The sequence below is a fragment of the Zootoca vivipara genome, chromosome 1, assembly GCF_965207765.1.
Source record: "Zootoca vivipara chromosome 1, rZooViv2.hap1.1, whole genome shotgun sequence".
Taxonomy (NCBI): domain Eukaryota; kingdom Metazoa; phylum Chordata; class Lepidosauria; order Squamata; family Lacertidae; genus Zootoca; species Zootoca vivipara.
The window spans coordinates 125208547-125220584 of record NC_142582.1 but is presented as its reverse complement, the minus strand read 5'-3'; the positions used below and the strand labels follow the sequence as shown (position 1 = coordinate 125220584).

At 49.5% G+C, this 12038-nt stretch overlaps 1 protein-coding gene across 2 annotated transcripts in view; it reads left to right on the top strand.

Moving 5' to 3' along the window:
• The first annotated feature begins 235 nt into the window (after window positions 1-235).
• MTHFD1 (methylenetetrahydrofolate dehydrogenase, cyclohydrolase and formyltetrahydrofolate synthetase 1) overlaps window positions 236-12038 on the top strand; it is a 63834-nt gene continuing 52031 nt past the window's right edge. The window contains exons 1-4 of one of the 2 annotated variants that reach the window (XM_035104499.3): window positions 236-450; window positions 8727-8811; window positions 9994-10053; window positions 11779-11832. In XM_035104499.3, the coding sequence (XP_034960390.1) occupies window positions 410-450; window positions 8727-8811; window positions 9994-10053; window positions 11779-11832 (240 nt within the window). In that variant the 5' untranslated portion in view covers window positions 236-409. Of the gene's footprint in view, window positions 451-597; window positions 621-8726; window positions 8812-9993; window positions 10054-11778; window positions 11833-12038 lie in introns of those variants that run through there. The other variant, XM_035104508.3, reaches the window with a different exon arrangement.

Here is a 12038-nt window from a genome sequence, read left to right as displayed (position 1 = left end):
AGGGAGACGGTTGCACTCGCTCGGGGGAACCGACGCACCTTGGATCGCGCACAAAGGGGCGGATCGGGGGCCTCGAGGGGGCGGGCGCGCCGGAGGAAGAGGCGGCCAGTCGCGTTGGAGATCCGCTGGCTCCCTCCTCCTCCTCCTCCTCCTCCTCCTCCTCCTCCTCCTCCTCCTCCTCCTCCTCCTCCTGCCTCCGCCCCTGGCGAAGAGGGGAGGGCGCGGGAGGGGATCGGCCGGGGTCGACCGGCCTGGGCTTGCGGGGGGGAAAAGAGGAAAAAGTTTCGCGGCCACGTGGTTGGCTCGTGCAGAGGGGTGGGGAGGGCGTGCCCGGGCCTCTTTTGACCCCCCGGCAGGCACCATCGGGGCTTCACTGAGCGCAGGAGCTGCATTCGCCCGAGGTGTCGCCATGCCTCCCGCCGAGATCATCAGCGGCAAGGCCGTTTCCGAGTAGGTCGCCGCCGCCCCCTCGGGGCTTTGGGGAGGGCCGGGGTTTGCGCGCGGGGAGGCGGGCAGCGGGAAGGAAGGAAGAAGCCGCCCGCTGAAAGCGTGTGTGTATGCATCGCTCTCGGGGCCTGCTAGGGCGCACCTGGACTCGGTCCTTGCTGGCCGATGGGGCTGTAAGTGGAGGGGGGGAGGAGGTGTTTGGCGCCCCACTTCTCCAAGAGGGGCCAGCAGATCCCCTTAGGATGAAGGCTGCCGGGTTTGCTGCGCGCGTCCGGACAGGAGTCGTCCGCCACGCTGAGTTCCTCGGGACTTTTGTGCCACTTGGCGTAGATTTCACCAGGTTCATGGAAGGGACTGCGAGGAGCAGCTGCTCTTTTTTTCCCAGCAGGGGAGGACTCGAACCCACGACCGTCCGTGAGATGAAGAGTCTCGTGCTTGGAGGGAGGGAGCCCTCCCACGCAGACTGCCCCAAAGCCACCAACGTGCCATTTCCCTTCGCTTCCCTCCTTGCATGGAGTTGCCGTTCGTTTTAACTTTTTTTTTTAAAAATCGCCCGCCTTCCTCCCATCGCCTGGAGGCCAAAGGAGTGTCCTATGCCCAGTTCCCAGGTGGTCTCCCATCCAGGCACGGGTCAGACTCGGCGCGCTGTTGAGCCTCTGCAAGCTGGTGGCTTCATGGGACTGTAAATCGAACCCGAGGGCGGCCTTTTCCTCCAGGGCAGGGCTAGCCTCCCGTGGCGCTCTCCAGCTGCTGTTGGGCTGGCGACTCAGATCAGCCCCAGCCAGAGCAGGAATCGAACCTGCAACCTTGGCATTATCAGCGCCATACTCTAACCAATTGAGCTGCGAGATTCTTTAATTTCAGGGTCAAACAAGAGATTTCTGCATTGCAGAGGGTTAGACTAGAAATCAGGCAAATCCAACAGGTAGATCTTGCTCTACGGGTAGATCACTAGACACCCATGGTAGATCACAGGTAGATCACTGGCTCCCCCCATAGATGCTCAACAATTTCGGCTCAGCTAAAAAAAGCTCAACATTTTCTCCCTGCACCCCCCCAAAACGGGGCTTTTTCCTCCCTAAAAAAGAGCTCAACAACTTTCACCTGAAACCCAAAAAAACAGGGCTTTCTTTCCTAAAAAAGTTCAACAACTTTGCCTTGAAACCCCCCCCCCAAAAAAAGGGGGATAGATCACTGCCCGTTTTTAACTCTGTGAGTAGATCGCAGTCACTTGGGAGTTGGCCACCCCTAGACTAGATGACCATCGTGGTCCCTTCCAACCCTACAATTCTATGATTTTACCCCTGCTCCAGGGGGTTTCCACCCTGAGGGTCGCATTCCATTCTGGGCACCATTTTATTTTTACTATTATCATGCATAGATAAAATACCTTAAAAGCATAGGGATAACTGCAATAAATCAGCACGGCAGCAACCCTTTCTTTAAAAGCAGTCTGTTCCCAGCAGCCCATTGGAACGTGAAGGTGGAAGGTGGTAGGACAGCAAGGAGGGAGCGAGTGGAGCTTCTCTAGGGAGGAAGTCTGGGAGCTGCCACCACCGAGAAGGCCCTGTCCTGCGTCCTCACCAAGCATCCTCATGAGGGTGGTGGGACCAAGAGAATAGATCATAACCAACACTTTGAACGATGCCCGGATATAGATTGGTACCCGGTGGAGCCATCGTACAAAGGGAGCCATTATGCTCCTTTTAGCCTTTGGCAAGCCATGCCTCAGTGCTGTGCAAGGAAGAAGGCAAAAGTGGCCAGAGCAGCGAATGTGGGTGCCACCTTTCTACAGCAGGAGAGCTGCATGTGCTCCTGCACCCTGTCTCTGTTCTCCGTCTACATAAAAAAGTAGTATTATCAGACTTGGAAGACACATTCCAGCCTGGCAGAAATACTGGGAGAGGACCATGGAGGGGTGTGACCTCGGGAGGAGGGCTGTGGCCTGCGGAGATTTCCAAGGGTCTTGTCTCCTGTCTCCCTTTATTGCTCTGCTGGCTTAATATTAACCCAGCAGCTGGTCCGGGACTGATTAACATTTGATTCCTTGATCCTGAAATCATATGTGTGTCTTTAAATCTTTGTCCTCTTTTGAAACCTTTGCTTTTAAAGCTCGCTTCTCTCTGGGGGCCTGGCTGAAGAAGCTGCTTTTAGTTTTATTCCCCTGTCATTGTACCTGCATGCTGAAAACAAAAAACAACAACAACCCTCACCTGTTAGATTTCTGCCTGTGCCCAGGAGGCTTGTTAGACCTCTTTGGAGTATGAGAGAGGGTTGGGGGAAATCTTGAAATTTCCCCTGAGAAGGGCCTTCTCGGTGGTGGCGCCTGCCCTGTGGAACACCCTCCCAACAGATGTCAAAGAGGAAAACAACTACCAGACTTTTAGAAGACATCTGAAGGCAGCCCTGTTCAGGGAGGCTTTTAATGTTTAATAGATTATTGTGTTTTATTTTTCTGTTGAAAGCCGCCCAGAGTGGCTGGGGAAATATTATTATTATTATTATTATTGAAATCTTTGTGCTGTTGAAATGATGGGGTGAGTGTTATATTGGATTCCACCAGGAGTGTTGCCATTGTCCCTCAGCCTCTTTTTCTGAAGCTCATCACTACCCTCCTTGTGTGCAGGGGTGCATTGGAGCTGAAAATTATGCAAACCATGGGATGCTGCCTTCAGTCCAAGCCAGGGTCAGGGGTGATGGGAACTGTAGTCCAGCAACATTTGCAAGGCCGCAGGTTCCCAGTCCTTTATATATATATATGTGCTTAACTCCCATCACCCCTGACCATTGGCAATGCTGGTTGCGGCTTGTGCTGTTGCCATTGTTTATTGATTTGTGAATTGGACATATACGTCCCTAGGCAATTTGCAGGCAGGGAACTGTAGTTTAGTTTAAGGGTGCTGGGACTTATAGTTCCACGAGAGGTAAACTACAGTTCCCGTGATTATTCAGGGCAAGTCATTGGCTTTAAATGTATGGTGCGTGATGGTTGAGCGATGTGGACTGCTTTAATTTAGTGGGGCTGCTTTCATTACTGCCGCTGAATCCATACGGGTTGACCTTCATGTGTCAATTTTGCATTGGAAACAGATAACTGGCATCTGATCCAGCTGCCTTCCCCCCCCCCCAGCTCACCAACCAATTGCACAATTTTAAGGCAGCGCTGGAAGTGGAAAGACAAGGGAGCCAGCAAAGCAAACAGCTTCAGGCGAAAGCATTGCACTACAGGATCTGGGCCTGCATGAAATTTAACCAGGGAGCCCTTGTAGTTTCATCTGTAGTTGTAGCATCTGGTTGAACTGAGAACTAAAAAAAAAAGTCACTTGATCCAGGGACAGCCCACATATATATTGGCCTGTTTCAACTTCTTTTTCTTAATGGTGACATGGACCGTTCATGACGTCAGAATATTATTCACAACTGTAAGCAGGGCAGTGGGGTGGGGGTAAGTGAAGACAAGCGACAACAATGAACTATAATATTGTTCACCGCTCTTCTTCAGGCTGCACAGGAAAAGCATTTTGGTTCCTGAAATCCATTTTGATTGTGCAGATAAAATATAACGGATAGAATTCTTCAGGATGTGTTATTAGTGTGTGAAAAGGATCCCTAGGCATGCACCTCCAAATAGTGGAGGTATCAGACGCCACCCTAGCCCCCTGGCACCTCACTCGGTCACAAGAGGCCGATAGCCAGGTGCAAAATGTGAATTTCAAAAACTGCCTCCAGGTGTTCTGGACTACAACTCCTGGCTGGCACTGATGGGAATTGCAGTCCAAAACATTTGTAGGATACCCAAGTTGACGAAGTCTGTAGAAGCGTGAAACCAAGAAGTAAATGTTGCAGCAAATGCTATTGCTACATTGATTGTGCCACAATAAATCTGTATGTCTTTTCCAGTTGAAACAAAGTTATTTAATATACATTAATATAATATTTGATATACATTGCTGTATCTGATTGCACGCTATCTTGCTGAGATGCAGGACAGACCAAAGAAAGTACTTTGCTCCCAGCTTTTTGTTTACTATCACATTTACGTCCCTCCTTTTCTCCATGGAGCTCTGGGTGGTGTGGATGGTTCTTTGGCCCTCTCCATTTTACCCTCAAAACAACCCTGTGAGGTAGGTTAGGCTGAGAGGCTGTGACAGAGCCATGGGTGAGCGTCATGTACTGAGGGCCACCAACTTGGATGTCTTTAAAAGAGAATCAGGCACGATGGCTATGTTCCTGTACAAAACCCAACCTCCATATTTGTAGCCCCGCCCACTTTGCCCCTGTCCCCGCCCACCTCAGAAAGTTGGACCTCAGAAGGTTGCCAAGACATAAATGCGGCCCTCACAAGAACAAAGGTTTCCCATGCTTGTATTAGGGCAAAATATGAAGAACAATAGGCTTTGTTTATTTGGGACAAGATAGGGGCATCTGTAATCTCTTGTACTGGGACTTTAGCCATTGCCTCCTGCCCCTAGCATGGCAGTCGAGGGAGATATTTTTGGTGAAGTATTAACTAGCTGACATTTAGAACAGATTGTCCTTATATGGCTCATCACAGAATCTGCCAATTGACTCTAAAAATTGTGAAACAAAAGTTAGCAGGGGAGGTGCTAACTGCTGACAGATTCACACGGTATATTTTTGCCGATTCATAGAATTGTGCAGTTGGGAGGGGTCCCTGAGGGTTATTTTATTTTATTTATTGAATTTATATACCGTCCTGGGCAGTTCACAGAATAAAATCAAGATATAAAACCACAAAATACATAATAAAAATAAAAACAACAACTCAGTAGGCTCCCCCCCTCAAAAACAACAACAACACATTTTAAAAGGGAATAGGATGTAAATCAGACCAACCAAAGGCCTGGGTTAAAAGAACGTTTTTCCTGGCGCCTAAAGGTGTATAATGAAGGTGCCAGGTGAATGTCCCTGGGGAGAGTCCAACACTGTCATCCAGGAATCTCAACTACAGCGTTCATGGCAGGTGGCCATCCAACCTCTGCTTAAACACCTCCAAGGAAGGAGAGTCCACCACCTCCCAAGGGAGGTTTTGCAGGCAAAGGACAAAGTATGATCTTAAGGGACAACAGCCGATCTGAACGGGCCCTGGGGAAAGTGTCTGCTGATGAAGAAGGGCTGTAGCTCTTTGGTGGAACATCTGCCTTGCATGCAGAAGTACCCAGGTTCAATCCCTGATATCTCCAGGTATTTGTTGTTGTTGTTGTTTAGTCGTTTAGTCGTGTCCGACTCTTCGTGACCCCATGGACCATAGCACGCCAGGCACTCCTGTCTTCCACTGCCTCCTGCAGTTTGGTCAAACTCATGTTCGTAGCTTCGAGAACACTGTCCAACCATCTTGTCCTCTGTCATCCCCTTCTCCTAGTGCCCTCAATCTTTCCCAACATCAGGGTCTTTTCCAAGGATTCTTCTCTTCTCATGAGGTGGCCAAAGTATTGGAGCCTCAGCTTCACGATCTGTCCTTCCAGTGAGCACTCAGGGCTGATTTCCTTCAGAATGGGTAGATTTTATCTTCTTGCAGTCCATGGGAGTCTCCTCCAGCACCATAATTCAAAAGCATCAATTCTTTGGCGATCAGCCTTCTTTATGGTCCAGGTATAGCTGGGAGAGAACCCTGTCTGAAATCCCAAGGAGCTGCTGCCAGCCAGTGCAGACACTACTGCGGTAGCTGGACCAATGGTCTTCACTTGGTATGCGAGAGCATCCTTTGTCAGTGGTCCCTGGTGGTGACAATGTTTTGGGTGGTGCTGGCAGCTGGCTCTAGCCACCCTTTTAATTTCCCACAATGCCCCAGATCGGGATTATTATGGGATATTTAAAGGGTGGCAAGATCTAGCCATCTGGTGCTTTTTCGAGTGCTGGACTAGCAAAGAAATTAAGTTTGGGGATTGGGTGTGAATCTGTGGTGGTTCTCCTAATCTGTCAGATCAGTTGGTGCCAGATCTGTGTAGCACACTCATTTCCTCCAGGTGGAAGTAGTAATTTACTTAGGTGTGAGTATTAACTTGTTTGCAGTCAGAAACGGATTTTTATCATCATCATCCCCCCCCCCGAAAAAAAGGGAAGCAAGTATCAAGCGCATTCCTATGTCAGCCTTTGCCAACCTGCTGCTCTCCAGATGTCAGAACTAGTTCCCAACATCTGGAGGGTGCCAGGTTGGGCAAAGTAAGAAGCAGAAAGCTGTAAAATCAAAGCAAAACACTTTTAAGCAGAGGTCAGTAGTTGAAGATCTGCATACTTTGTCAAATACGCTCTTTAATTAAAACCTTCTTTATTTACAACAGCAGTTTATGTTACCTGCAGCTGCACCCTGTGCTCACTAGATGGCATTGCAATGTGAGCATTATTAGTTCTGCAAACCGGCGTGCTGCAGTGCGCCTCAAGAGTAACTGTAATAGCAATTGGCGGAGCCATTTGATTTTGTTTTCGCTGGGGCTGTTATTTTTAAATCTCACTACTTTTAAATGCACAATGAATGTGCTTGACTTAATCTTTTTAGCTTGTGCCTGAACAGCTGTTGGAGACCAGCTATATATCATGAACAAGAAGCAGCTATTTATCCTTGAGGTCCTTACATATAGCACAGATGAGAAGGAATTGTGGTTTCTCTGTGTTGGCGTAGTAGCTCATTGTGTTTGCTTTTCTGTTCCTAAATCGGCCGGCGTGAGAGCCAGCGTGGTGTAATTTGAGAGCCAGTGTGGTATTTTGGTTAGGGTTTCTGACTAGGACCTGGGAGAGACCAGTTGGCCATGAAGCTCACGGGGTGGCCTTGGGACAGTCACTGCCTCTCAGCCTGACCTACCTCACAGGGTTGCTATGGGAATTACACGAGGGGGAGAACCCTGTGCCTCCTTGGAGAAAAAGGCGGGATGCAATCAATAACAAATCACGTGTTTATGCGGATGTTTCCTGTGAAAATGCATGGATTTCCTTGCTGCCTCTTGAAAACTGCTTTATCTGTGATTGGACCTTGGCATCTTGGAATCCATAGCTCCGTGACAGAGCATCTGCTTTGCATGTAGAAGGTTGCGGATTCAATCCCCAGCATCTCCCTGGAGAGCTGCTGCCAGTCAGTGTGGACAATACTGAGCTAGGTGGACCAAAGGTCTGATTCGGAATAAGGTGTAGAAGATTAATTCCCCGTGTCTGCAGTCATGGGATTGTTGTCTATCACATGACGGTGTATGTTTTTCACTCCACAGAGTGGGAAGTGACGGAGACAGGATGTTTGTGTTGCTGTGTTCCGTGAAGTGGGACTATTGTCCTTTGTTCTTTCTCTTTGCTGCCTGATGCTAGAGGGGGGGAGCCATGTTGCAGTGCTCCCTGTGTGTTTATATGTAAATAAAGTAGATCAGCCAAATGCCCTGAGTGCTCACTGGAAGGACAGATCGTGAAGCTGAGGCTCCAATACTTTGGCCACCTCATGAGAAGAGAAGACTCCCTGGAAAAGACCCTGATGTTGGGAAAGATGGAGGGCACTAGGAGAAGGGGACGACAGAGGACGAGATGGTTAGACAGTGTTCTCGAAGCTAGGAACATGAGTTTGACCAAACTGCGGGAGGCAGTGGAAGACAGGAGTGCCTGGTGTTCTATGGTCCATGGGGTCACGAAGAGTCGGACACGACTAAACAACAGCCAAATGCTGAGTTGCTGAGGTCCGTTACGCAAACCGAACACTCTGCAGATCCCTGAGTGTGCTGATGTCTGTTGGCATCAGTCGCTGTGATGTTCGAGCAGAAGAAAGCTTTTGAAGCTCCCGAACAATCAACCAGGAGGGAGGGAACATGCCAAGGTCCTACTCATGTGTAGGACGACTCCTAACATTTCCACGCAACCTTTTTCTGGGTTCTTGCCTCACTGTGTACAGTTTTGCTTTGTCACAATTTTTCTATCCACCTTCATGCATTATGGCAGCTTTCCCCAACCTGGTGCCTCCCAGGACTACACCTCCCATCACCCCGACCATTGGCCAGGCTGGCTGGGGCTGATGGGAATTGTAGTCCACAACATGGAGGGCGCCAAATAGAGGAAAGTTTCCTCTATGGGCTGAGGTAGAAAAGTAGTCAGGAGGAGTACCCCATTTCCCACTTTCGCGATGAATAACATGGGAAAATCGGTTCCAATATTAAGTCTTCCGGAAAGTTACAAGTTGGTTTGAACCCTGGCACATCTGTTTGGAGCTCCACTTCTCCTAGCTTTTCCTGCATCTGGATTTGTGACCGCTGCCTTTCTTTTCTCCCTCCGATCTCTTCCTTTTTTAGGCAAGTGAGGCAGAGGCTCAAGAGCCAAGTGGCAGAAATGAAGGCGAAAGTCCCGGGCTTCAGACCAGGCCTTGCAATTCTACAGGTTAGTGGCTACCGGTGTATCTACAATTTTTCAGATTTGTTTTCATCTAAAGCAGAGGCTCACGTGGTCAGACGTTAAAGCAGCCTTCACTCGCTTCGATGTCCTCCAGATATTTTGGGCAGAATTTCACGCAAATGCAATTTTTCTGTATTACCGTGTTTCTCACATTTTAAGACGTGCCTATAAAATAAGCCATGGCACGATTTTCTGGAGGCAATAAAATATAAGGCATCCCCCCAAAATAAGACGTACTGGGGCATTGTTAGTGGCGGGAGCAGGTCTGCATGGCGCTTCTGCAGCGTGCGCCTCGCCAAGCCCCGACTGGGTCGGGACTCGGCGCGCCGCGCACTGCTATCTTTACCGGGTCCCGCTCAGTCGTGGCTCGGCGCAGCGCACGCTGCTGTCCTTGCTGGCTCCCGCTGGGTCGGGGCTCGGCGCAGCGCGCACTGTGCCGAGCCCCGACTGAGCGGGAGCCGGCAAGGGCAGCAGCGCGCTCCGCACCTAGCCCCGACCCAGCAAAACTCTCTGAAATCTTAATACCAGTAAAAAATAAAAAAGCTTAACAAAAAAAATAAGACATCCCCTGAAAATAAGCCGTGCTGTGTTTTTTGGAGGAAAAATAAATATAAGACGGTGTCTTAAAATGTGAGAAACACGGTATATATCTGAAACTTGGGCATAGACCTGTCTGGAACGATGTAGTCCGTGGCCACTTTGTGTCTTGAAATACCACTGGTTATCTGCGAAGCAGTCTTGGGGAGGAGGAAATTAAAATTTACCGGGGTGAAGGAAGGCTTAACCCTATTTGCTACTGCCCATTCCCCCAGTTGGAATTTCAGTGACCGAAGTGGACCGTAAGGAAGCAGGCGGTCCTTGCATAATGTGGGATTTGGTATGGGGGCCTGTTGTTGGTTGCCCCAAATCTGGAGGTCTGCTCATTTTGTGTGAGGTTCCCTCCTCCATACCACTGCACACCTTAAAGGAGGGTTCCATTTAAGCTTGGGGTGCGAAGAGACACCCTGTCGGTGGTTACACAAGGGGGGAGGGGAGAAACTTTTCCTTCATAGCTTTTCTTCCTTGAGCTAAGTTATCTTGGGAACCGAACCAAAAATAAAAAATAAACCAATACATTGCCACGTATCTGTGATTTTTTCTCTCTCCTCTCTCTCCCTCCCACTAAAGGTTGGTGATCGGGATGATTCAAATCTCTACATTAGCATGAAACTCAAGGCTGCTGCTGAGGTAACATTACCCACACACCCAAATAGCGTAGGATTCTCTGGAGTGTTTCATTCCCCCTTTTCACTTTGGCGTTGATGAGAAAGGCTGAGAGGCACAGTGGCTTTAATCTGGTGGACCACGTCAGAACTCAGGAAACAGTGACTCAGGGAGAGCACATGGGTGTTGTTTCATAATAATAATAATAATTTATTATTTATACCCCACCCATCTGGCTGGGTTTCCCCAGCCACTCTGGGCGGCTTCCAACCGAATATTAAAAACAGTACAGCATCAAACATTAAAAACTTCCCTATACAGGGCCGCCTTCAGTTGTCTTCTAAAAGTAAAATAGTTGCTTATTGCCTTGACATCTGCTAGGAGGGCGTTCCACAGGGTGGGTGCCACTACCGAGAAGGCCCTCTGTCTGGTTCCCTGTAACCTCACTTCTCACAATGAGGGAAGCGCCAGAAGGCCCTCGATGCTGGATCTCAGTGTCCGGGCTGAATGATGGGGGTGGAGACGCTCCTTCAGGTATACAGGACCGAGGCCGTTTAGGGCTTTAAAGGTCAGGACCAACACTTTGAATTGTGCTTGGAAACGTACTGGGAGCCAGTGTAGATCTCTCAGGACTGGTGTTATGTGGTTCCGGCGGCCGATCCCAGCCACCAGTCTAGCTGCCACATTCTGGATTAATTGGACTTTTCGGGTCACCTTCAAAGGTAGCCCCACGTATAGCACATTGCAGTAGTCCAAGCAGGAGATAACCAGAGCATGCACCACTCTGGCGAGACAGTCTGAAGGCAGGCAGGGTCTCAGCCTGCGTACCAGATGGAGCTGGTAGACAGCCGCCCTGGACACAGAATTAACCTGTGCCTCCATGGACAGCGGTGAGTCCAAAATGACTCCCAGGCTGTGCACCTGGTCCTTCAGGGGCACAGTTACCCCATTCAGGACCATGTGTAGCCGTGGTAGTTCTGCACTCCTCTCACCGTTCCTGGCTGTGACAGCGGCAACGTGGAAAGGATGCAGTATTAGGGGTGGAACGTTGTGATGGGCAACAGGATGGCCAATCTGCCTGGGGGAGTGAGTTCGAAACATGGGCCAGACCATTGCTCCATCCAGCTTGGTATTATCTGCACTGACTGGCAGCAAGATTTCAGATAGGGCACCTATCCCAGCCTTTCCTGGGGATTGAACCTTCTGCATCAATGGCAGTCGCTCTCGTCACTGAGCTGCACCCCTTCCCAGAACATTATGGTCTGCCACCAATCTGTGGCCAATGCCCTGATTCCCAGCTGCTTCAAATAAGCACCTCCACGGAAAGTCACAGTGAGAAAGGAAGAAAGACAAAATGAATATTATTTCTGTTTATATCCCAAGACCAGGGAGAAGAGGGCAAATTGGAGACATGCTCTTGCCGTCGCACACTGCCTTGTTGGTGGTGGACAGCTGAACCACCTTCACATCACAGCGTGAGAAGACGGCGCATGTCTCCTGGTTGCCTTGGCAACGTGTTTTGCTGCCCAGTGGGCAAACACTTTCCCTCTCTGGAAAAGTTGCTCAGAGCAAGGTCCCTTTTTGTGCATCTGGCGAGGGAGAAGAAGGCAGCCAAAGGTTTCGGCTCAGTTCCGCCATCTCTTTCCTGAGCCTGCCAGATTGAGAAAATTACTTGGCTGCTTTTCATCTAATCACATCGCAATTCATAGAGTCTTAATGATTTCTATTTTGTTCTGTTTTATTTTCCAGATCGGGATCAGTGCCAACCACATCAAACTGCCAAGCACTGCAACAGAAGCCGAGGTAACCCCATTTTGCTTTACCAATCTCTCTATGGTTTCACAGGGAGATCCTGTTGCGTTTGCTAGATCACGGTTTCTTCTGAAAGTGCCTCATCGATTCGTAAAGCTGCTTCCTGAGATCTTTTTCAGTTGGAGGTCCCTGGGATTGAACCTGTGACCTTCCTGTCATCTGCTATTGTGCTATGAAGCTCCATGTTGGGAGGTTCA